This window comes from Lissotriton helveticus, chromosome 2_2 (assembly GCF_964261635.1).
Source record: "Lissotriton helveticus chromosome 2_2, aLisHel1.1, whole genome shotgun sequence".
In the NCBI taxonomy this organism is placed as follows: Eukaryota; Metazoa; Chordata; class Amphibia; order Caudata; family Salamandridae; genus Lissotriton; species Lissotriton helveticus.
In genome coordinates this window covers 350605649-350632457 of record NC_136060.1, presented here as the reverse complement: position 1 = coordinate 350632457, position 26809 = coordinate 350605649, and the positions used below count along the sequence as shown (strand labels likewise).

The following is a 26809-nucleotide window of genomic DNA, read 5'->3' as shown; positions in this document are numbered from 1 at the left end:
CCTTCCATCCTTAAACCAATCTCAGACTTAATAGGACCTGCTCTTACTAACATCTGCAACTCCATGTTCCTCTCAGGTTCCTACCCATCTGTTTGGAAAAAGGCCATCATCAAACCTTTACTAAAAAAAACAATCTCCATCTCGCAGAACTAAAAAGCTATAGACCCATTGCATCCCCTCCCTTCCCATCAAAAATATTTGAAAAAATCATGAACATTCAATTGTCCCAATATATTGACCAGAACAACCTCTTGGATGACACCCAATTTGGATTTAGGAAGGGCCACGGGACAGAAACGGCCTCATTAAGGCATCAGAGGAAATTAGGATGATCCTCGACCAAGGCGGCGCAGCAGTCCTGATACTATTGGACTTGTCGGCGGCCTTTGACACGGTCGATCACACCATCTTGATCGACCGTGTATCCTTCATCGGCATCCATCACAAAGCCAAAACCCTCCTGACCTCCTTCCTATCTGACCGCACCCAGTCAGTCAATCTCGGAGACTACTACTCCCCCGTTTTCACCCTACCCCAAGGATCCTCGCTAAGTCCGACCTTATTTAACATCTATGTGTCGGACTTGGCCAGGGTCATCAAGGCACATGGGATAAGACTAACCTCGTACGCCGACGACACCCAACTGGTACTGGCTGTACACAACGATGGAGGAGCAATTGCTGCCACCTTCCAAGAGGGAATGCTAGCTATCAGCTCCTGGATGGCAGATAACTCCCTAAAACTTAATTCCGACAAAACGGAGGTCATGATCTTTGGCAGTCTCACCCCCTCATGGTCACCAACCTGGTGGCATACCGACCTGGGTCCCCCTCCACCACCTGTCACGAAGGTTAGGAACTTGGGGGTAATGCTAGATGACAAGCTGTCGTTCATCAACCATGCGAATGCTGTCGTTTCCTCCTCATTTTACACCCTTAGAATGGTTAGAAAACTCCTGCCTTTTCTACCGCCTAGTGCCGGCAAGACCCTCATGTGTACCTTGGTGCTGTCCAAGGTGGACTATTGCAACGTACTCCTACTTAATGCCCAGGAGAAAGTCCTTAACAAAATGCAGCTAATCAGGAACGCAGCAGCAAGAATTCTGACCCGCACCCCAAAGTTCACGTCAATATCCCCCATCATTCTTCAATTGCACTGGCTGCCGGTCAGAAGCCGTACTAAATTCAAGGCTCTGTGCATTGCATACAAAGCTATCAACAATAAAGGGCCGGAGTTCCTAAAGAAAGCATTGCGCACTTACACTCCTAAAAGACCTCTACGCTCATTCTCGGCCCATCTACTCACAATCCCCCGTACCAAAAAAGTGTCCTGGGGAGACAGACGATTCAAAGTGGCTGTTTCCAGATTGTGGAACACCCTCCCCCTCGAAATTAAAAACAGCCCCTCCTTACTGACATTCCGGAAACAAGTAAAGACTTGGCTTTATAATCAGTAGCCTTCCACCTAAGCGACTCTTGAGTTACCTTCAGCGCCGAGACACCCCAGGGTATTTCCGCGCTATACAAATCGCATAAATAAATAAATAAATAAATAAGGAAACCAGACTTGGACTTGGAGAGTCCGTTTTGTGGCAACGATTCTACAATGTCCTTCATTTGCCACGTCAATTATTTTCTATCACAGACTATCCAGAATCAGAATTCCCGACCCTCATAGTATAACTCGTTCCTGAGGTATGGACAGTTCATCCTTTACATTTTTTGTCTGATATTCACCATCACTGGTGAGCAGTCGAGTGTGTTCAATGACTGATGTATAAATAATATCCATCAACTTTGTCACAATCATGGCTCATGGCAGTGATAATCTTTGCTAATAAATTGGCAGCTGGTTTGTTTGATTTTACAATGAAGTTAATATAGGCCTCAGCCGTCTTGGATGGAGTACTGTGACCTTTTATAGGCACTCTGGAAAAGTAGTCAGCAGGGTTCAAATTCTTCCCTTAACGTTACACAGTGATATAATTATATGCTTTAAACTCTAGTCCCCTTTGTTCAATGAAAGGAGGCATATTGGCCATTGGATTGCCAAATTAAGTCAGTAAGGCTTGATGATCAGTTACCAGCATAAAAGGCTTTCCATATAGAAAGACGTGGAAGTGTTCACAAGCCCATACCATGGCTAAACTTTCTTTTTCTTGTTGTGAGTAAGTACGTTCTGTTTGGGACAAACTTCTACTTACTTGCATATGCCACAATATGCCTCATCCGACTGGGCTGGCGTCAATAACAACCTCAGTATGAAGCTTCGGATTGAAGTATGCCATATCAGTAGCATTCTCAATGGCTTGTTTCATTTTCCTAAAGTGTTTCGCACATACATGTGACCAATAAAATGAAACATTCTTTTCATCAAGTCTCTCAACGAAGCACTTACAGTGGCAAATTCTTGTATGTATCTGGAACAGTAACTGGCCATGCCAAGAAATGAACGCACTTTAGAAACATCTTGTGGGGGATCAGCATCTGACAGCGCTTGTACTTACGCAGGATCTGGTGTCATACCCAAATCAAAAAAGATCTGGTCAAAGAATTTTAGCTTTGTCTTATGACACTCTCACTTGTCTGCATTCAAAGTCAAACCTGCTTCTGCAAGTAAACAACATCCTTGTGTCATAGCTCTATTGTGTTATTTTTGTGCAGCTCCGAAAACTAATATTTCATTGCTGTAATTGAATGTCTTCATGTCAGCCTGTGTGATACGTCAAATGAGGTCTTGACACAATTCTGCAGCGGATTTTGTATCGAAACAGACCAACATGTGTAGAAAAGGTTGTAATGGATCTGCATTCTTCTTTGAGTTTCAACTGATGATAACCTTTATTTAATTCAAGGCAAGAAAAGACCTTGGCACCATTTTAGTCGCATTATCATGTCAGCAATGTGTGGACCTGGATGTTCTTCTCGATCAATTTCCTTGTTTCCCTGCCACATGTCAACGCATATGCGTACAGATCCTTCACTGTCTTTTCTTAGGCACCACAGCTATGGTAGAAACATTGGGGATTGGACCAGTAGAACGCTCGATAATATCATGCTTAAGTAATGTTTAAAGTGCTTCTTGCAGATGAAAAGCAATTTGACTATGTCTCTGAGAAACAGGATGGACATCGTTATTAATATGCAACTTTGCTTTCATAGCCTTAAGCTTTCCCAAACCAATAAATAACAAAGGCAACTGTCTATTTCATGGTGAGCATTCATGTTGTAATCCACAGAAACCAGTCCCATATCAACTGAGTAGAAAGGCACTTGATGTCAGTCATGCCTTGAAGCACATGGAGTAGTGATTGCACCTTCATTTTCTTATGTTTCATTGTAGCTACAAATGCACCTTGACTTTTTAAGGACATTGATGCAGCCCATATACACACGTTGTTTTTCGATGGCGTAAATTGCGGCAATAGAGATAATATATTGTATTTCTTCTCAGACATGATGTTTATCGATACACCACTGTTGATAATGAAGGTCTCGAACAGCCATTTATTTTCAGTGTAATCTTCGGACTATGCTTGAATGACTTTGGTTCTTTGGCATGTTGATCTTTTTGGACTGAAACTTTTCTACAAGTGCCAAACCAACATGCATGCGCTCTTCGTAGGTAAACATCGACATGTCACAATAAATTTCTTCAATTTCACTTGATACTGATATAGAAGAACTGTTTGACGCTGATTTAAATGATGATCTACTCCGTTCAGTATCAATTTATGTTAACTGATGTCGCCACTTGGCTTTGTAGGTGTGCGTCGAACGTTGCTTCTGGAACGTTCTGGTGGCTATTTTGTATTTGCGCCTTGGCACACTTACTTTTTCCTTCACTTTGCAAACCATCAAAAAATGGTTCTGCTTCCCAAACCCTTTATGTATCTGTCCAAGAGAGGACAATTAAATTCCTGTGAAAACAAAAATCCACATCTAAAACACAACTTCTTTTTACATCCATACATCACTTTGTGTCCTTCAGTCATTTGTTTTGGCTTACTTTTCACACTCATTACAGAATTTATTCTGGGTATCTCCGGCCTCCATGTCAGTAGCTTGTCTATCAGCACACTCATCCGCTCTCGCAGCCATTTACACTCATTCCAAACTAAGGGGCTTATTTACAAGCCCCTTGCGGCCCCGGTACGTCACTTTTTTCCATTTTAAAAGTGACGCATGGCGGCGGAAGGGGCTTGCAAATAGGCCCCTTAGAGCTTCTCTCAGCATTCGTCTTCTGAATGAATCTGACAAGCATCCTTCAATAACTCTCAGACGCATAGCTTCTTCATCATTAAATAATTGAATTTACAATGTCTGATGAGTGTGTCAAGACTCTGCACAAATTCATCTATGGTTTCCCCAACTTTCTGACATTCTGGGTTGAAGATGTATCATTTGTAATCAACATTGCTCATTGGATTAAACTTTCAATACTTCTTTAATCTGACAATATGTGACTTCTTCATCAGATCACTGCATTTTCTTTATGACTTCTTTTATACCATCACCAACAAGATTTGTGGGATACTTGACAAACTTTTTGTTAACAGTCTCTTCAAGTGCATCAACAAAATCATCAAATGTCTCTAGCCAACCTGTCCATCTATTGCCAATAGTCACCTTCTTGGCAGTATGGAACGGTGGTGGTGGTTTCAGGAAACGGGCAGCATTGTAGCCATTTCTGGTAGTGGTTGACATTAAGGGATGTGCACTCTCTGACTCCCGTGGCTGTTCATCTTGAACCTGTCCAGGCGAGCGATCTCTAACGCCTTGAGATGTGCTGGCCTCTGGATCATTCTTGATTACTTTTGGAAATTCTGCCCTGGTTTTTATCTCCATTCGAAAAGCAGTGTTGCACTATTTCAAAGATATTGGAAACTGTGGTGATTGTTTCGCACTTGTCAAACACAATCCCTGTGCTTCATCAGGGTTGCAGTGCCTGTTGCTGAGGTCATTTAGGCTTACTTTACTCTGGGTCTAGTGAGTAGATAACTGTTTTATTCTTTGGCATCTCTGTGCACTGTGTGACACCTGGTTGATCTCTACCTTGCAGCGGTTTAGATTGCAGTGTTATCTTGCTGCTCTTTGAAAACCTGGTTGTATCAGCCTTCAATGTTAACGCTCCAGGTTACCTATGGCTGTATCTTGTGTAGCAGTGTGGTACCTTTATATGCGGTCTGACCAGCAGGTTCTCGGTCACCAATATGTAGATTTCTTTGCAATGCTTTTGTTGTTTTCAACTTCTTTACAGCGGCTGGAGTTGTGCTTTGACTCTACATGCGTTAATCGCTGGCTCCTTACTTCGAAAGCGAAACACATGGCACGCACAAGCGGTTTGCTTGAACCACAACAAACTCTCGGGAGAGCACTGTTGATCTTGGGTTACTTATCCCCTAACTTGTCGCCAGTTGTAGCATCTTCCACAGCTTGGGTACCCGCCAATGACTACACCACACACAGAGCTTAGTATTACACGTTTTTATTCATCTGTGTGTAACTACGAACTCACCATTCTAAACCAGTCATCAATGCATTCCGCTCAAACACTTATGTTACAGTTCTACGGAGTCTATCTGGAGACAAAGGGATTCCATCCTTTTGAATTCGCAAGACACTACAGTGTTCACAGCACACATTCTCCCCTTGCTCCTGCATTCACATTTCTTATTCACAATCACATAGCTCTGTCAGGTTTCCTGCCACAGCTCACCTCTCTTGACTAACACAATATACCGGCTTGACTCATATCATTCATCCTGACCCTTATGACTGAACAAACGTGTTGACCATATTACATCCTGTTGGTAATAGCTAGCTGCAGCTGGTGTTCTCCAGTTTGTTTAAAATGCCTAAATAGCTTTTACAAATGTTTTACCATGCATATAAGCAAGGTCAGGTTGCACATACCCATTTAATGTGATTTAGTGAATTGAACTTATTTAAAAACAAATGTGTTAATTTGTGTTTGCAAATAAGTCGCCATGTTTTAGAGATTAAACATATGTAGTGAGAGCTCGGTCCGGTCAGCACCTCCTCACTTCCCAGAGCTCAAACGGTCAGCAGTCTTGGACCATTAATAGTGAAAAGTTAATAAATGTTGATGGATGTTGCAAAAAAGTTCATATTGGTTGAGCACACTGATTATAATATTTGAATATGTGTATGGATCGAATTTAAACAATTGTAGAAAGCGCAGAAATATATTATGTTAATTACAGCAAATGTCGAAAAACAAATAGAACTTTCTCTCATTCTTAGAGTTTTAGACTGTGAGGTTGGAAACTGTGGTATTAATACTAAAGCAAAGAATTTTACAGAACATAAAATGTCTTTATTAATCAATGCCATTACTGCAATACCTTCAGTGATGTGAAGGTCTTGCAATTTGGGAAGAATTGCTTTGCCCCTTTGCAGGGCCGTATCTGTCAATGGTGCAGCAGGCGCCATTGCACTGTGAGCAGCCGGACCTCAGGAAGATACTAAACATATAGCAGTTCAACTAGTAAATGGATAAAGACCCATTCTTTGCTTACTTTAGGAGCCAGGTGACCGTTGGTATGCCACTGCCCATTATATGTTTTTTTGCACACACATTTTGATTAGCATTTCTAAATAAGACATGCATAACAATATTAAACAACTTACCCCCAACACCACCACCCTCCCTTAAATCCAGTCCCCATTATAGTATGTATACGACACATATTTATTTTGCAAATTACATTATTACCCATTTTCTTTCCCAGAATCATGATCAATCTTTTCCCAGAATCATCAATCTTTTCTAAATCTTTATAGGAATCTAATAAATGATCCCATGCACAAACTTTCTGAATTGATCTTCTTCCTTTCCTTATATCACTATACAATACTGCACTCTCATAACCCGCCCAACTTCACTTTCCATTTTGACACCCTAGGTGCCCTGGGCGCCTTCCATTTCATAGTTGTTTCACATCTTGCAAGTACCAAACTAGATCAATAAATATTGTAGTATTTCTACACTTTGTAGGTCTACATCACTGCCCATTACATGTCTCAGAATAGATAATCTTGAGTAGTGCAGTGAGATTCTCTGCTTTGAAAAAGATAGAGAATTTGTCGGCGCGATACATGCATCCTAGAGGTTAGGGAGACAGGCCCTGATCTTGTTTTCTGTGCTTACCCATTTGTGACATGCCCCTCAAGTTGGTCCCGGGCAAGTCAAGGGTTTCTACTAGTGAAGCCTGTTGAGTCCCCGCCAGTGAAAACCCTGTGGTTCCTGCAACACGATTTTACACCCAAGCGGGGATGTTCTGCTCTATAATACTAAGTCCCTAAGGCCCTTAGACAATTTCCCATGCTACGAATACTAAAGTACAGTGGAATACAATACATTTTCTACTCCAGGTTCTCCAATTGTTTTCTATCTCTTTCAGATTGTGGGGGCTGTGCCCTTGAGATCAAGAATGGACAGTCTTTGGTGGCCCTGGACAAACACTGGCATTTGAGCTGTTTTAAATGCAAGGCCTGTGACACACTACTGAATGCAGAATACATCAGCAAGTGAGTTGGACAGTAAAACCTCAAACATATTTTGTTTTCATATTATGCTCTTCTGTTTATTACCATTGAAATGTTATGAAAAAGCATTGCACTGCACTAAAAGCCTTCGGCTTCAATTAGAAGCACTCCTTATTTGTGGCTTCTTTCAAGTAGAATCTGCAGCAGATTCAGTGCTGATTCAGTACGTGACTCATTGATCAGAATAGGAATATGTGTTGGAACTGCGATATAAAACTAGTTGAGGGACAGAATTATGGTGCCAGAAATGAAGATGCATTAACCCATTTTCTGTCTAGCTAATGTTAAAAGAACTTTTCTCGTGGAAATCTAGGTCCTATGTATAGGCTATTTTCCATACAGTCATTATAGGAAATTGTTTATAGTACATTGTTGATTAGGACAAATTATTTGATGTGACTTCTATCATCAATGTACAAGAGACAAGTGTGAACCCTTAACTACTTATTGCTAATTATAAATACACAATACAAGAAATACACCCGGTTTTGTTGAGATTTATTCCTTGTTGACTTTATTGAATATATTTCTAGGATAATTTATTTCTTATGTCACGATTAGGGCATCCACCAGTACACTAGAAACTGAATGAAATTGCTCTTAAAGTGAAATCCCTTGTATGCATCTTTTCCAGATCTTTTCTGTTACCCAAGCCTACAAGGGTAGATTGGATTGCCCAAATATTGATAATAGAAATGCAGCAGAGCAGGCATTGATTACTGTAAAGTGAGTGAAACACCATCACCATTCGAATATTAACTGCAATAGTCGAGTGATTCCAAATAGTTTTTAATAAAAAAAATTGCTAGGTGTTTCTGGGCAATTGAAAGATTCTAAAGTCTTGTGTGGGGTAAGAAATGTACTTAATGACAAATCACAAACCACCTGTTTATATTCTTTAAGAAAATGTTGCTAAACATCATATTCCAAAATTTGCTGTATGAAGTTCCCTATCATTGTAGCTTCACATCGAAGAGATTCAAATTCCGGCGGGGGAGAAGGTGGACAGACTATCTTTGTAGTTCGCCTTTTCAGGTTGAGGAAAAGAGGAGAGCAACATGTAGTTAGGGTGTTTGATTGGTGTTGTTGATGTAATAGGTTCAGAGAAGAGTGGTTTATTGACAATGAAAAGGAGGAAGGTCCTACGTTAGTAAGAAAGTGTGTGATGCAAGGGTGGACTTGTGAAGGAGCTATTCAAGTTGACGTTAAAGCACACACAAAAGATGCAAATGCAAGATGACGAAATGTTGATGTATGTTGACAAAGGTATTCCTCTAAAAGAGAGTACCCAGAAAACAATTCCCCCAAATTTGAAGCATATGCCACATTACCATATTGCCATATTACTAGTCAAGCAAATAAGGCGAGCAAGCCTAGCACCCCCTTATGGGAGCGTGTTCCCCTGGAGGGAATTCTGAAACAATCCATCATCCATCCATCCTTCTTTCAACTAATCCTTTTTTCTGTTTTTTGTTCCTTTGTTCCTTGATTCCATTGATCAAACCATTTATCAATCACCCCTTTTCCCATTCTTCTTTCTCCTCATCCATCTCTCTTTCCTTCTCTCAAATCATCCGTTCCTCCTTCCTTCTCTCTCTCCATCATCTATACTTCCATCCATCATCCATCCTTCTTTCTTTCCATCACCCATACTGCCTTCTGTCCATCTATATAGCCTTCTTTCTCTACATCCACCAAGCTCTTACCCTTTTCTCCATCTATTCTTCTCTGATTCCACCCATCTCTCCATCCTTCTCTCCATCCTGCTATCACTCACTCCCTTGCTCCCTTTCTTTAGTGCTCACTTTTCCCATTCATTCTCCAACCCCGCAGCTCCATTGTACTATCCAGTTGTAATATTTATGAGTTTCTATTTGGAGGCAAGCAACTCCAAAGTAAAAAAAGAACCATTTAAATATGTTATATAACTCATAGCTACCCTGGGACACCTCCGTCTGCTTAAGCTGATAATTTGAGAGAGAGAAAAATCCAGTAAAAGTGAGTAGTTAAGAATACTAGGAGCTCTAGAGTGTGCAGTAAGCACACAAGGTTGATAACAGAGTAATCTTTATAGCAAAAAAGTATTGCAGAAGTCCTTATGATTCATCTACAGATGGTTATTTATTTAAAGATGTCATATGAGTTGTTTCTTACTAGCTGGTTATTTATTTAAAGATGTCATGTTAGTTGTTTCTTACTAGCTGCAGTTAAATTATTTTTGCGTTTACGTAAGGAGAGATGTCTGTACGTAGGATTATATGTGATATTAGTATAGCACAAACCTGTCTGAAAAGACAAGGACTGCTGGACTGTATCAAAAGTAGGCATACAGTCATTGAGTGAAAGGAGTGTCTGCTGTTTAACTAATTGTCACAGCATTGTGATAAAGTGTTATTTTAAGAGTTGGGCCTTCAACTCTTTCCTAAATTTAAAACAGCACTAGGGCAATCCTTAAGGTGCGAAGATGTTGTTCCAGATCCTGGTTGCATTGGCTGAAAGGGCCTTCTAATTCATTTTAATTTTTTTATACTTCGTATAATGGCCTTGCTGTGGGTGTGACAAGAGCCACCACAGATGTTGAGCTTGTCCTCAAGATTAGCTGGGATATTGGTCATGGTGGCTTTATAAATGATGCATCTGGTTTTGAAGGTTGTGTTGGCTGTCAAGGGGAGCCAATGGTGTTTCTTGAGGATTGGTATGCAACTATATTTCTTTCGCCCATAGAGCATGTAGGATTCTCTTAAGAGGTGCCAGTGTGCAGTCTGGTAGAGCATGGAGCAGGGCGTTACCACCATCAAGATGCAAGATTACAAGTGCTACCTGTATTTGTACAGTTCACTGCAAGGGTATCTTGGCTCTGAGCCGATGTGTGTGCCTATCCCTACCTAAGGCAAGTTGGTTAATTGAATAACCAGGTCTTGAGCTTCTTGTGGAGATCAAGAAGAGAGGAGGAAGCTCTGATGTGGAGTGGGAGGCTGTTCCACGCTTTAGGAGCAATGTAAGAGAACTCCTGTCCTCCTGATCTGGTTTTGTACATGCATAAGATGTGCGCGAGTAGGAGTCCTGTGTATCAGAGGTGTCTTCTGGGTGGTTGGTGGAGGAGATGCAAATGTTCAGGTAGGTGGGGCCAAGTTGTGTAGTGCCTTGAGTGTGAGGAATTTGAAATGATCATGTTTGTGTATTGGGAACTAGTGGAGCTATAGAGTGATGTGAGTTCTGTGTGGGAAGTTGAGTTCTGGATGATTTGTTGTCTTCTAGTGAGCTGCTTTGCGATCCTGGCATTGAGAATGTTACTTTAGTTCTTCTTGCTGGTGACTAGGGCATGAGTGACCATTTTTCTAGTGTTGCTTGGCAGCTGTTTGAAGACCTTCCTCAGCATCTTCAGTTTGTGGAAGCAGGATACAGTGACGGCATTGCCATGTGCAGTCATGTCCAGTTTGATACAATAATTATTCTTAGGTTCCTGGTGTGGGTGCTGGGTATGGGCGTAGGTTCGAGTTTGGCTGGCCACCAGTTAGAAACCCATTGTAAGGTGTTCTTGCAGAAGATCACTACTTCTGTCTTCTTGGTGTTGAGCTTGATACAGTTGCCTTACATACAGTTAGTAACTTCGGTCATACAGACGATGAACTTGTTTCATGTGTTAGAGGTCTTATCCTAGAGGAAGAGGATGAGCTGGACTTCATCGGCAACGGAGAAGTTGTTGACGTTGTGTATGCAGAAGATGTTGGTCCAGAGGGATCATGTCAATCAATCAATCAACAAATTTATAGAGCGCGCTACTCACCCGTTAGGGTCTCAAGGCGCTGGGGGAGCGGGGGGGGGGGGGCGCTGTTAGGTCTTGAGGTGCTTCCTGAAACAGAGGTGGTCCTGGTTCAGTCGTAGGTGTGTCGGGAGGGCGTTCCAGGTCTTTGCTGCTAGGTAGGAGAATCATCTTCCTCCGGTGGTGGCTCTGCGGATCCGTGGGATGATGGCAAGGGCGAGGTTGGTGGAGCGGAGCTGGCAGGTTGGGGTGTAGAACGTGAGTCGGCTGTTGAGGTATTCCGGGCCTCTGTTGTGGAGTGCTTTGTGTGCGTGGGTGAGCAATCTGAAAGAGATCCTTTTGCTGACAGGGAGCCAGTGGAGATTTTTCAGGTGGGTAGAGATGTGGCTGTGACGGGGAATGTTAAGGATGAGTCGTGCGAAGGCGTTTTGTATGCCCTGGAGGCGGTTCTGGAGTTTGGCGGTTGTTCCAGCGTAGAGGGCGTTCCCGTAGTCCAGTCGGCTGGTGACGAGGGCCTGGGTGACTGTTCTTCTGGTTTCGGTGGGGATCCACCGGATGATCTTCCGGAACATGCGCAGGGTGTTGAAGCATGAGGATGAGACGGCGTTGACTTGTTTGGTCATTGTGAGCGAGGAGTCCAGGATGAAGCCCAGGTTGCGTGCGTGGTCGGTGGGTGTCGGTGCGGCGCCCAGGAGTTGTCCCATGCTGTGGGGGCTTGTCCGAGGATGAGGACCTCTTTTTTGTCCGCGTTAAGTTTGAGGCGGCTGCGCTTCATCCAGTCTGCTACCTCTTTCATTCCTTCCTGGAAGTTGGTTTTGGCGGTGGCTGGGTCCTTGGTGAGGGAGAGTATCAGCTGGGTGTCGTCGGCGTAGGAGATGATGTTGATGTTGTGCTTGCGTGCGATTGTGGCGAGGGGGCTCATGTAGATATTGAAGAGTGTTGGACTGAGTGAGGATCCTTGGGGCACGCCGCAGATGATTTCGGTCGCCGAGGAGCGGAAGGGGGGGAGGCGGACTCTCTGGGTTCTGCCGGTGAGGAATGAGGTGATCCATTCCAGGGCCTTCCCCATGATTCCTGTGTCGTTGAGGCGGTGTAGTAGGGTGCGGTGGCATACAGTGTCAAAGGCTGCTGAGAGGTCCAAGAGGATGAGGGCGGCTGTTTCTCCGTCATCCATCATGGTTCTGATGTCGTCTGTGACTGCGATGAGGGCGGTCTCGGTGCTGTGGTTTGCTCGGAATCCGGACTGGGAAGGGTCGAGCGAGTTGTTGTCCTCGAGGAACGCGGTCAGCTGTTTGTTGACGGTCTTTTTGATGACTTTAGCCGGGAAGGGGAGAAGTGAGATGGGCCGGAAGTTCTTGAGGTCCCTGGGGTCTGCGGAGGGATTTTTCAGGAGGGCGTTGATCTCTGCGTGCTTCCAGCTCTCAGGGAAGGTGGCTGACGTGAAGGAGCTGTTTATGACGTTCCGCAGGTGGGGTGCGATGATGGTGTCGGCCTTGTTGAAGATGTGATGGGGACACGGGACAGAGGGGGAGCCGGAGTGGATGGTGTTCATGACGTGGATGGTATCTTCTCTGCTGAAGGGGGTCCAGGAGTTGATGGTAATGGTGGGGGTCGTAGGGCAGGTGTCCGGAGGTGGAGGTTGGGGTCCGAAGCTGTCGTGTATGTCTGCAATCTTGCGGTAGAAAAACGTGTGGCAAGCGAGTTGCAGAGTTCTTGCAAAGGGGTGATGTCGTTGTTGCTGGCGTTCGGGTTCGAGAACTCTTTGACAATGCTGAAGAGCTCTTTGCTGTTGTGGGTGTTGTTGTCTAGTCGTTCCTTGAGCGATGTCCTCTTGGTGTTCCGGATCTGCTGATGGTATTCGCGGGAGGCGGATTTGAGGGCTGTCAAGTTTTCCGTTGTCCATTCTTTGTGCCAGGTCTTTTCGAGAGTTCAGCAGGCTTTCTTTGCGGCTTTGAGGGTGTCCGTGAACCATGAGGGTTTTCTGGTCTTGCTGTGGGTGTTCTTGGGTGGGGCGAGGTCGACGGCGCAGTTGGTGATCCAATGTGCGAGGTTGAGCGCTGCAATGTTGGTGTCGGGAATGTTGGTGTCGGCAGGTGGGTTCTATCCCAGTGATGTAGTGAGCTGGTCCATGGTGATTTTGCTCCAGCATCTGCGGGGGATCGGAAGCGTGTGGTGGTGAGATGTGGTCCTCTTGCATGTGAAGTGTACGCAGCTGTGGTCGGTCCAGTGTAGTCCTGTGGCGTGGTTGAATGCGATGTGGTCGCTGGCTGAGAAGATGGCGTCGAGGGTGTGGCCGGCGAGGTGAGTAGGGGAGTCCACTAGTTTCTTGAGTCCGAAGCTGGCGAGGTTGTCGAGCAGTGTGGTGGTGGCGCTGTCGTTGTTGTTTTCTAGATGAAAGTTCAGGTCTCCTAGGAGGATGTAGTCTGGTGAGGCTAGGGCGTGCGGGCTGATGAGGTCGGCGATGGTTTCGCTGAATTGTGTGCGTGGGCCTGGGGGTCTATATATGAGCATTCCTCTGACGGTGGTCTGGGGGTCGGTGTGGATCTGGAAGTGTAGGTTTTCAGCGGTGGGGATGGTGTCTTCGGAGTTGGTCGTGATGCTGATGGTGTTCCTGTAGATGATGGCAATCCCTCCTCCTGATTTGTTGATGCGGTCCCGCCGGGTGATTTTGTAGCCCTCAGGGATGGCTATGGCGATGTGGGAGCCAAGGAGGTGTTCATCCAGGTTTCCGTGAGGAAGGCGACGTCCGGTGCTGTTGAGTCGAGGAGGTCCCATAGGTTGATGGCGTGCTTGTGTACGGAGTGGGTGTTTAGGAGGATGCACTTGAGGTGGTTGTTGCTGCTTGGTTTGGCAGGTGTGGAGCGGTTTTGTAGGCAGGTGAATCTGCAGGCTTGACAGGTGAAGTGTCCGTGGGTGCGTTTGGGGGTGGCTTGATAGCAGGCGGGTGGTCGTCCGGTGTTGAGTGTGTTGAGGGTGGCAGGGTCGTATTTCAGTCGGATGGTCTGGGTCCGGCGAGGTCCAGGGGTTCTGGCGCTGGGCGCGGTCCAGGCGTAGACGGGCTTGCCTTTGGCGCGCAATCGGCACGCCCGCTGCGCGTACGTGTGGACTCCGCCAAAAATGGCAAAGTGGGAGGGAGGAGCAGCTGGGAGGCGGGAGGCGGGAGCGGGGCGGCGAATGGGAAGGGGGTACAGAAGAGAAAAGGGGCGGGCCGCATCGGAGCAGCGGCGGGGAGCGGGGAGTGGGGTGAGTACAGGGCGGGAAAACGGAGGCGAGGGGGCAAGAATACAATACAGTCATGGGCAGCAAATACAGGCACAGAATACAAGACACAGAATACTCCGCTGCAGGGCAGCGGCGAACTCGCGGCAGCAGCGGTGAAGCCTGGACACACTCACGGGGAGCCGCGCAGTGCGTGGAGCGACCGGCCCTGACCGGCATGTGTGTGTTGAAGAGTGTTGGGCTCAGCAATGAACCTTGAGGCACTCTACAGATGGGTTTGCGGGCTTCCATGGAGTAAGTTAGCTGGCTGACAGCATTTGTTTCTATGCATTAAGGAGCAGATCCAGCAGAGAGCAGGTCTTTGGATGCCAATCTCATGTAGGTGTCTGATGAGGATGGGGTTGCTGCTTCGCAAATTGGTATAAGTTCTTTGGTGAAGATATAGTGGGAGCAAGGGTCAGATGGAGCCCCCGAGTGGATGGTCTTCATGGTAGCAGCAATTTTGACAGTGGTGATAGCAGGTAATAATGTTATTCTTTGGCCATGATGGGAAGTTGAGTTGTGTCTGTGTTAGACCTGGCATCCTTGGCGTGGTTTCTCCTGACTTTTTGCCTCTACTGCGTGAATGTTTTTGCCTGTGTGCAGGAATTTTCTTGTGCTGGTTTAGGTGCTCTGTTAATCCATGCCAAAGTGCAAGCGCTCCCTGAGTGAATTGTAATTCTGATTGGTTCTCCATAATTGACATATTGATTACTGGTAATTTCCTAGTAGAGTGCACTGTGGTTGCCAAGGGCCTGTAAATCAAATGCTACTAGTGGGCGGCCTGCAATACTGATTGTGCCACCCACACAAGTAGCCTTTCAAATGTGTCTCAGACCTGCCACTGCAGTGTCTCGACGCGCCATTTTTAACTGCCATGTCGACGTGGCAAGTGCACCCACTTGCCAAGCCTTAACATTCCCTTTTCTTACATGTATGTCACCTCTACAGTAGGCCCAAGAATGCCCCATGAGCAGGGTGTAGTGTATGTACAAGGTAGGACATGTAGTAGTGTGTTTTATATGTCTTGATAGTGAAATACTGTGTATTTAATTTTTCACTATTGCAAGGACTAGCTCTCCCATAGACTATAATTGGAGCTGCCTTGTAACATTTTACAGTGTAACTTTCAATTGGGGACAGCTAGAGATATTGGGCCACATGTATCATTTTTGGAAATAACGATTACCTAATTGCTATTTTCTGTGAATCGCAATTAGGTAATCGCTATTACTAATGTATGAAACTCTTTTGAGTTTCATTAGCAATTCCTAATGGGTCACAATTAGACCTGCCTCATGCATATTAATGAGGTAGGTCACAATTTGGGAGCCATTAGGAATCAACGCCATCACAGGGATGGTGGTCTGCTGGGACAAAAGACCACCATGTCTGTGATTGCTTTTAAATAAGGCAGTCTTTTTTATGCAGCCCATTTTCCTTAAAGAAATGCATTTAAAAAGAAAAAATTAAACTTTGCAGTCTCATTTTTTAAGAGTAGGCAGTGTTCTGTGGGACTACTGCCTGCTCTTAAAAATTATTTTTGTCGCAAAGGGGAAGGGGCACCCTGTGGACTCCTTCCCATCTGCGAATGGGTTACCACCTCCTTCAAGGAGTTGATAAGATATTAATGTTTTGAGACCGTAATTCGTTCACAAAACATTTGTGCATCCCATTCAGATTCGGTATTTGGAAGGGACGCCCTAAACACGCCCCTTCCAAATACCGAATCACAAATTGCGATTCGGGAACGTGTTACCGATTTGCAATTTGTGTTTCATACATATGTAAAAGCATTTGAACCCAGAATTTAATAACACACCTTTTAGTAAAGGTGGTTTTTCATTTGTGTATTTAAAAAGTGGGTATTTTCTTGCTTTACCATTCTGTTTCCCACTGCCTATTTGTGTATTCACCGTCTGGTAGAGTGGCAGGAGCTGGTGATGTGCATTCACTCTAGACAGTCCTAAGGGGGGTTGAGGTCTGTCCTCCCTTTCCTGGGTGACTCATAGACAGGCTGAATTGACCTTTCTGCATTTAGAGTAGTGGGAGGAGTTTTCACTAGCACCTCAATAGGCTGTGTCTGCTCTGCACAATGCTGTCTCCACCTCCTGTATTGAAGCTGGACCAGGGAGGGCAGAACTGGTTTCACTGACTAAGAGAGACTTTTTGAACAACGTCTTCAAAGAAAAAAGGGGTACAAGTAGTAGACCTAAAACCCCAGAACTTTAGATTACTTTTGGATCAGGAGGACCCTCTGCGAAGGAAAAGGGCTGAAGAGCTGTGAGGAGGAGTACTGCCCCTTTGCTGTGCACTGCTTTGCTGGGTTGGCCTACAGTTGTCTGCTTCTACCTGAAAGAGGTCAAAGACTGAACTTTGCTGTGAATCCTGCCTGAGAATGTCTCCAAGGGATTGAAGTAGAGATTACCTCCTATTCTGAAGTCTCAAGGACACAAAAACTTCACTTGCATCATCCCTGAACTCCACTGCTGGAATTTCTGACCTTCTTAGTGGTGCCACTCCTAGTTCTGGACCACTGGAGGTGTTTGCTGGGCTGCAAACCCCAAGAAGAAGATTCCAGACACAGTTTGCAATGCCGCTGCCTGCACCGACTCCATGGTCACTGCTTGCTAGGTGAGCGCAGCACGACTGCGACGACATCCCGACGCCTGCCGACGTTGTTCCTGCATCAACTCTGACACCGCCATTGAGGCCGCTGCCTGCACCTGGGCCAAGGGCACCATTCGTAGAGTGCACAAAGCACCGACCTAAGCCGACGTATGCCAGCTCCTCTTGCACACCTTAACCGACGTGGGTGAATGTCCTATGCGGCACCGTTGTAAGGAACTGATGTACCGATGCAGCGTCACCTCCCCCGAACATTGAGGAACTAACGCCTCACCTCCTCTGCGTAGCAGTAAGAAACCAACGCCTCACCTACCCTGTGGCAGTAACAAACCGACTCTGCCCCACACAGGTACTGCATCACCTCCCCAAACTGTGTGATGCCATTGTTTGGATCATCTTCAAAGGTACTGTTTCTCTGGGGGTCTGTGTGACTCTGTGGCCAGCGTGCGCACCTTGCAATCAGCACCGTACTTTGGATTGGTACCTGTCCCTTCGTTGAGGTAGCCCCAGTTGGAGCTATTGTCTTATAAGATTTATATGTTTGAAAGAAGCCTTTTAAAAGTGATATTTTCGGTTGTTTATGTTGGTTGTTTGTCATTTTGGTCTTGTTTGGTTTTGATAAAGATATTTTCTTTTTCTAAACTGGTGTGGCGTCCATTTGTGGTGTTTTTACTGTATTACTGTGGATTATTTGCAAATTTTACATATTACTTCTGTAGTTTAGCCTGACTGCTCTGTGTTAAGCTACCAGAGGGTGAGCACAAGCAAGCTTAGGTGTGTACTTTACTCATCCTGACTAGAAGGAAGCGTACCTATTTGGATAGGGTGTATACCACTGCCAAATAGATACCCCTTCATTTTTAACAGATAGTTAGGTGGTTCAATTGAGGGTTGTAGCTGCTGTATAAGGAGGTGATTTTGTTACAGGAGACTTCTCAGAGCTTGCTACAAATATTTTGTGAGGGAGTGAAGGTGTTGGAGGTTGCAGGAGGTGCTGTGAAATATTTGATGAAGGATGAAGATTTCCTTGCTGCTGTTAGTACCGACATCGATGTGGTCCGCAAGAGCTGTGTGCTTCGTGTTCTGTATCTGCTAGTGGTAGCGTCTTAGGACTGATTTGAAGATTTCTTTATCTGTGGTATTGCTTGATTGAACATAAGTTCTGAAGTAGCTTCCTAGAATAAGTGGTTTCACTTCCTTTAGAAGCGAGAGTACCAGGGAGTCTTTGATTTTTTGAGCAACTGTTCCTTGAGGGTGTGATTGGCGTTCAAGATGAATCCAATAGACTTGGCGTTAAGTGAAAGTTGGAGTTTCAAAGCCATCAAACCGTATGCCATTAAGCCAGGTTTGCATATTTCCTGCTTTATGTCCTTGACAAATAATAGAAATTGACAAATAACAGAAATTCTGTCTTTGTTGGTTTGAGCTTCAGGTAGGTTCTTGATATCCAGGTGTGGAGGAGATGCAGGCAATGTTTAAATGGTTGCAAGTGGAGACTTTTAGGTAGATTTGCGGATCATCATGAGATGTCATTATAATCTTGGGTGAAAGGTTCTATAACTATACGTGACTGTGTGTGATCTTTATTTGAAATACCCAATTCATGTACGTAATGTAGAATGTTATGGTTGTTTGGATTAATATGTTTAGTACCGGAAGGTTCAGAGGAATATATGTGCTTGAACCTGTTGGACCTGGGCCTCTTGGCAGGGTCATCCCTAAACTTTTTGCCTTCCTCCAATACTCTCTCTGACCTGTTTTTGTTGGTTTAATGACTCTGGGCACTTTGCCACTGCTGACCAGTGCTAAAGTGCATATGCTCTCCCTGTTGTAAAGTGTACATGTGATTGATGTCCATGATTGGTTCATTGGATTTACTGTTAGTCCCCAGTAAAGTGCACCAGGAGTGCCAGGGCGTGTAAATGCCAATACTGCTAGTGGGCCTGCAGCGCTGGTTGCGCCACCCACAGAAGCAGCCTTAAAATGTGTCTAGGGTCTGCCTGTGTGCAGTCTGGTACTGTCATGCTGGCTGGGCAAGTGCACACACTTGCCAGCCCCTAAAACCTTCCCTTAACTTCATATTAGTCACCCCTATGGTAGGCCTGAGGGCAGGGTGCATTGTAAGTATAAGGTAGAACATGCCCTGATGTGTGTGGCATGTTCTAATAGTGAATTACTGCCAAATTCGTTTTTCACTATTGTAAGGCTACCAGTTCCCTTCTAGGCCAGATGGGCTGCTGGAATTATTACACTCTATAATCCCAGCAGGCTCAGGGAACATGGTAGAAATTAATGTTTAGTATGCCTGAACTCAGAATAATAAAATACTTCTTTTAGTAAAGTTTATTTTAATATCCTGGGTTTGCAAATGCTACTTTTAGAAAGTTAGCATTTGCTGGCCTAACCATTTCAGCCCGCCTCTGCTTGGATGTGGATCTGACTGTCTGGTGTGTGTGAGTGACAGGGCTGGGGGTTGACAGGTAGTGAATAGCAGGATGACCCCTTAGTGGGTGGTGGGAGTTTCCCCTGGATGATGCATCAGGCTGTGCTCTGCCTCCACAATGCTGGCTCCGCCCTCCTGGGGAGCGACTGATGACTCAGCCTGCACCTGGCCCAGGAAGGACCGAAGCTTGTCAACAAAGTGCTCAAGCTGCCCCTGTCTTCACAATGCCGGCTCCACCCCCCTGGGGAGCGGCTGATGTGCCTGCCCTCACACTGCATGCAGAAGCCAGAAGTACCCACAACAAGTGCTCAGAGACTGGAGCAGTTATGCAGAGGCCCCCCTGGCTTGCTAGAACAAAAGAAACTGGGTATAAAAGAAGGAGCCCTGCTCCTTGTAAATTAGATCCTGTTTGCGCTACAGAAGAAACTCTGCCCGAAGAGAAGGACCTGGAAGGACTACAAGGAGGAGTGCTGTCTCTGGCCTGTGTCTGGTGCCTTGCTGCCAAAGGAGAGGAAAAAGAAGAGACTACAAGAGACTTTTGCTTTTATTTTGAACTTTGTGCCAAACTCTGCTGAAAGATCTCCAAGGGCTTGCCTGTGAACTTGCCCCCTGACCAGCGCCCCAGGAACAGTGGGCGCTATCCCCCTGAAGAAAGCTACTGTGTGTGCTGCTTATCGCTGCAGCGCTAACTGAGGAGTCTGGGAGCGTTGTGCACCCCTGCCACGCTCCCCGTGATCCAGGACATCGAGATCCCCCCAAGCACCATGACCGGGGCCCAAAGCAACAGCAAGAGCAACGTGAGGCCCAGCCGCCGCTGGCCCGAGCACCGTGACTGCCTCTGCCTGTGAGCCCCGCGAGCAACGTGAAGGAGGACCCGTCCGGTCCAAGCGCCCGAGTTGACTGCACCTTGCGCCCTCAACCCCTCTGCAAAGACGGACTGCCGCCCTGCGATAACCCCCCTCTGGTCGGCAGCCTGCCCGACAGCTCAGCTGTGAGCGCACAGCTGCAACCGGCACTTTGGCTGGGTACGTCCCGCACTTGGGGACCGTACTGCCACTTGCCGCCACCACACAGCCCCCGCCTTCAGGGTCGGAGTGAACCCCAACGGAAGGACCCTGCCGCCACCAAGCACCGCCGCCCCGGGTGACCCGTGACCTGCCCAGCTGAGAGCCGCAGCTCGCCGTGACCCCAGAGAAGCAACGCGACGTGGGACAGGCCCCCCCCTTTCAGCCGTCCGCTCCACAAGAATTGAAAGGTACTGTGTCTTTTGCCCTTCGCGGTGCGAGCGTCCTGCCAGCTGAGCTCGCACCGCGCTGTGTGACCTCGGGCGCCCCGGGAACCTCGCAGCTGCTGTCTGCTTTGCAGCGCGAGCCGCCCCTGAGACAGAGGCTCGCTCTGCTCCTGGCCCCCGAGGCCCCGCCTGACGCTCCCTGTGGCCCGCGGCCCCCTCTCCTCGAGTCGAGCCCCGAAGGGTGACTCACCACAAGAGCGGACCCGGCCGTGCCTTTCGCGGCTCACGCGGGAAGCGTGAGCTTTGGCAGGTCGGGCCCGATTTTCTCAGAGAAAGCGAGCTGAGACAGCGGGAAGCGCGTTGAGGCGCTATAAGACATTGAATCTTTCCAAACCTGGGCAGAAGGCCCAAAAGATTGCATTTACTTAAAGACTGTGAGCTTTTTAAGAGTAACTGGAACATCGCCTTTTTGAGAGTAACTGAACTGTATTTACAAGCCTGATTTCACAAATATATAAAGAGAATATATTTTTACAAATACAGTTTGGTGTCATTGTGTGGTGGGTTGGTGGTGATGGTGTAATATTGCAAATGTTTAACCCTATGTGCCCCAGAGATTAGCCTAGATTGCTTGCGCCACACTACCTAGAGGGTAAGCAGAGGTTGTTCTTGAAGGTAACCCTCAGCCCTGACGAGGAAGAGAGAGGCCCTGTTTGTCGCCAGTGCTGCACTGCGCCAACCAGAGACTCCCCCTTCCTACATTGGTGGCAGCGGTGGGATTTGCGGATTTACATTTGCAGTGTTTTTACCTTAGCTACTGACCATTGCACAGTGATGACAGTCCAGTAACTTAAGCCACAGACATTTTTTGTTGATTTATGATTTGCGAGCAGAGATCTCCATGTGTTTTTGAAGTCATGCCTGTGTCAGTGAAAATGGAAAGGGCAGCATCCATTTCTTCTATTGACTGTGATTGGGAGAAACTAGAAAACTACACCGGGAAACAGCTCAAGAGCTTCTGCAAAAATTTGAACATTTCCATGACCGGACTCTCCAGAAGGGAACAGTTCCAAAAGGCGCTGAGGGCCTGGGTCAAGGCAAGGAATGCCCCTGGAGAGGATTTTGAATTTGAGGATGCAGAACAGCAGCTGGAGGGACCCCTGACTCCAGAGTGCAGGGGTGCAACCTCCCCATTGGGTAGCAGTGTTTCTGGCCGAGGTCTGTCGCCAGAGGAGCTGGCGGACAGACAGGCAACCCGAGATCATGAAATGAAGTTGGCGGAGCTGAAATTGAATTGCCAACTGGAGCTAGAATCTAGGAAGTTAGCCCTGGAAGAAATGAAAATGGAGCTTGCGCATGACTTAAGAATGAGGAAACTTGACTTGGAGCTCGAGGGGCGTGAGGCCAGGAGGGCTTCAGCCCAGCAACAAGAAATGTGTGTAGCTCAGAGATTGAGCTTTGCTGAGTTGGAGGTGGAGTCCAGCTCAGATGGTGGCAGCAACATTAATGTAACCAGTGCAGACAGCATAGCGCGCGCACCTAGAGGTTTGGCACCTGACTTGGAGGCGGTTAACATACACCAGGAGGTTCAAGGGCATGAGGTAGCTCCAGTAGTGCGCAGCGTCCCTGAAGGGAATAGGGTAGCTGGCGTAGGAGTTCATGGTCCTAGTGGTGGGAGGGATTCCCCCATGGTTGAGGTCCTGGTGGGTGAGTGTAAGGACCGCCCAGAAGAGTGTGGGTTGTGTGACAGAGACAGTTCGCTACTGTCTGGCCAGTCTCAGAAGAATGGTGTGGAGTATGTGTGTGAGGCGCTGGATTGTGAGGTGAAGGATAATTTGGTTAACCCTGCTAGGGGGCTGTGTAATCCAATTGTGGGAGAGCATACTTTAAGTCCCAGTTTTCCAGAGCTATGCCAAGACCTGTTTGAGAGTGAGTTCTCTGGCCCCAGGGAGCTCACATTGGAGGCAGACCTTGTGGTGGATTCCAGAGGGTCTGGAGAGGCATTGGGGTGTGATCCTGTGGGGAGTGGCTCAGGTATCTTCCAGCCCAGAGTGGTGGAAGTGGCGCAGAGTAGCCCAGCTAGGTCCTGTAGTAGTGAGATGGGTGTAGGGCCTCACGTCCTGTCCTTAAGGGGAAGGAGTGAGAATGGGTTTTGTCCCGGTAGTGCCCAACCTCAGTCTCAGAGCCTGGATGGTTCTTTAAGGGAACACCAGGTGGGGAGCCTAGGCTGTCCGGATGAGTCACCCTTTGAGGGGGATCCCCCAGTGGCTAGAGAACATGGAGGCTCTGTAAGCAGAGCTCCAGTAGTTCTGGTGTCTGGCAGTACCGCTCCAGTTGGGAGGGTGCAGAAGTCCAGAAAGAGGGGCGAGAGGGGGAAAGAGTCCCCAGTGGAAGAACCAGTGGGTCAGGGGCCAGCCAGCAGGGCTGCGTCCCCAGTGAATGACCAGGGGGACACCACTTCTGTCCTGGGGGATCTTCCCGCACTGTCAGAGGGACAGGGGTTGGGAGATCTGCGCCAGGCAGACTGTCGCACGACACATGAGTTATGTGCCACCCTCAGGGGGGGCAGGCGTGCTCCCCGGAAAGTCCTGGTGCGCCAGGCAAGTGTTCAACTGCAGGGTTGGGTCCCTGAGTTGGAGAGCCAGGTTCAGGTGTTGTCTGACCTGGAGGGTGGGACCACTGTAATCAGTGCCCTGACCCATGTCACTTCTAGGGGTACCACTCCAGGTGGGAGTAGGCAGTACTCTGGAAGGGGGTGCAGAGGGAGGGAGTCCTCGCCTCTGACCCCGGTGCGGCTTGAGGGTTTAGACCATAGGTCTAAGGGCCAGGTGCAGGGTGTCCCCCCTGACCTGGTGCCCCAGTTGCAGGATAGCACCCCTGAACTGGTGGGCGAATTGTGCAGGTCTCCTGCCACAGGTGCCCTGACAATTCTGGAGGGGGGTACCACTCCAGGTGGGAGGGTACAGAGCCCCAAGGAGGAGGACCGGGTGTGGGAGAGGCCACCCCAGTCTTTGGTACAGCCGCCTGGTACAGACCTGGGACTGGTGGGTCAGTGCCAGGATGACATACCTGACCTGACAGGAGGGAGAGTGGACAAAGGGTGCCAAGCACCTGGGGCTACTGCCCCCCACTCTCTAATGCCACAGAGGTTTGAGAGCCCTGAGAGGCATGAGGCCTGGGTCTCATCTCTGACTACTGTCAGTGGCCGCTATGACTTGATGTCTGTCTGTTGGGTCACACCTGTGAGCAAGTTAAGGTTAGAGGCTGCACAGGTGGTGTCCACAGAGGAAGAGAAGGGTGCCCCATGGATTAACGGGGTGGACCCTGAGAGTATGGACAGAGGTTTTGAAATAGGTACAGATTGGCGTAGAACTGGAATGTGCCCCTGCTGTTGCGGGCCAGGTCCAGGTTCTATCGCCCAAAGCAGGGAAGCCCATCACAGTGGTGATTGGTCTACCCTGCGTTTTGGCTGGAAGGGGGTTGTGTTGAACCTGGGCCTCTTGGCAGGGTCATCCCTAAACTTTTTGCCTTCCTCCAATACCCTCTCTGACCTGTTTTTGTTGGTTTAATGACTCTGGGCACTTTGCCACTGCTGACCAGTGCTAAAGTGCATATGCTCTCCCTGTTGTAAAGTGTACATGTGATTGATGTCCATGATTGGTTCATTGGATTTACTGTTAGTCCCCAGTAAAGTGCACCAGGAGTGCCAGGGCGTGTAAATGCCAATACTGCTAGTGGGCCTGCAGCGCTGGTTGCGCCACCCACAGAAGCAGCCTTAAAATGTGTCTAGGGTCTGCCTGTGTGCAGTCTGGTACTGTCATGCTGGCTGGGCAAGTGCACACACTTGCCAGCCCCTAAAACCTTCCCTTAACTTCATATTAGTCACCCCTATGGTAGGCCTGAGGGCAGGGTGCATTGTAAGTATAAGGTAGAACATGCCCTGATGTGTGTGGCATGTTCTAATAGTGAATTACTGCCAAATTCGTTTTTCACTATTGTAAGGCTACCAGTTCCCTTCTAGGCCAGATGGGCTGCTGGAATTATTACACTCTATAATCCCAGCAGGCTCAGGGAACATGGTAGAAATTAATGTTTAGTATGCCTGAACTCAGAATAATAAAATACTTCTTTTAGTAAAGTTTATTTTAATATCCTGGGTTTGCAAATGCTACTTTTAGAAAGTTAGCATTTGCTGGCCTAACCATTTCAGCCCGCCTCTGCTTGGATGTGGATCTGACTGTCTGGTGTGTGTGAGTGACAGGGCTGGGGGTTGACAGGTAGTGAATAGCAGGATGACCCCTTAGTGGGTGGTGGGAGTTTCCCCTGGATGATGCATCAGGCTGTGCTCTGCCTCCACAATGCTGGCTCCGCCCTCCTGGGGAGCGACTGATGACTCAGCCTGCACCTGGCCCAGGAAGGACCGAAGCTTGTCAACAAAGTGCTCAAGCTGCCCCTGTCTTCACAATGCCGGCTCCACCCCCCTGGGGAGCGGCTGATGTGCCTGCCCTCACACTGCATGCAGAAGCCAGAAGTACCCACAACAAGTGCTCAGAGACTGGAGCAGTTATGCAGAGGCCCCCCTGGCTTGCTAGAACAAAAGAAACTGGGTATAAAAGAAGGAGCCCTGCTCCTTGTAAATTAGATCCTGTTTGCGCTACAGAAGAAACTCTGCCCGAAGAGAAGGACCTGGAAGGACTACAAGGAGGAGTGCTGTCTCTGGCCTGTGTCTGGTGCCTTGCTGCCAAAGGAGAGGAAAAAGAAGAGACTACAAGAGACTTTTGCTTTTATTTTGAACTTTGTGCCAAACTCTGCTGAAAGATCTCCAAGGGCTTGCCTGTGAACTTGCCCCCTGACCAGCGCCCCAGGAACAGTGGGCGCTATCCCCCTGAAGAAAGCTACTGTGTGTGCTGCTTATCGCTGCAGCGCTAACTGAGGAGTCTGGGAGCGTTGTGCACCCCTGCCACGCTCCCCGTGATCCAGGACATCGAGATCCCCCCAAGCACCGTGACCGGGGCCCAAAGCAACAGCAAGAGCAACGTGAGGCCCAGCCGCCGCTGGCCCGAGCACCGTGACTGCCTCTGCCTGTGAGCCCCGCGAGCAACGTGAAGGAGGACCCGTCCGGTCCAAGCGCCCGAGTTGACTGCGCCTTGCGCCGTCAACCCCTCTGCAAAGACGGACTGCCGCCCTGCGATAACCCCCCTCTGGTCGGCAGCCTGCCCGACAGCTCAGCTGTGAGCGCACAGCTGCAACCGGCACTTTGGCTGGGTACGTCCCGCACTTGGGGACCGTACTGCCACTTGCTGCCACCACACAGCCGCCGCCTTCAGGGTCGGAGTGAACCCCAACGGAAGGACCCTGCCGCCACCAAGCACCGCCGCCCCGGGTGACCCGTGACCTGCCCAGCTGAGAGCCGCAGCTCGCCGTGACCCCAGAGAAGCAACGCGACGTGGGACAGGCCCCCCCCTTTCAGCCGTCCGCTCCACAAGAATTGAAAGGTACTGTGTCTTTTGCCCTTCGCGGTGCGAGCGTCCTGCCAGCTGAGCTCGCACCGCGCTGTGTGACCTCGGGCGCCCCGGGAACCTCGCAGCTGCTGTCTGCTTTGCAGCGCGAGCCGCCCCTGAGACAGAGGCTCGCTCTGCTCCTGGCCCCCGAGGCCCCGCCTGACGCTCCCTGTGACCCGCGGCCCCCTCTCCTCGAGTCGAGCCCCGAAGGGTGACTCACCACAAGAGCGGACCCGGCCGTGCCTTTCGCGGCTCACGCGGAAAGCGTGAGCTTTGGCAGGTCGGGCCCGATTTTCTCAGAGAAAGCGAGCGGAGACAGCGGGAAGCCCGTTGAGGCGCTATAAGACATTGAATCTTTCCAAACCTGGGCAGAAGGCCCAAAAGATTGCATTTACTTAAAGACTGTGAGCTTTT

At 48.0% G+C, this 26809-nt stretch overlaps 1 protein-coding gene across 1 annotated transcript in view; it reads left to right on the top strand.

Annotated features, from left to right (window-relative positions):
* ABLIM2 (actin binding LIM protein family member 2) overlaps positions 1–26809 on the top strand; it is a 797090-nt gene that overhangs the window by 276058 nt on the left and 494223 nt on the right. The window contains exon 5 of the mRNA XM_078678529.1: positions 7427–7553. Within this exon, the coding sequence (XP_078534655.1) occupies positions 7427–7553 (127 nt within the window). The remainder of the gene's footprint in view (positions 1–7426; positions 7554–26809) is intronic.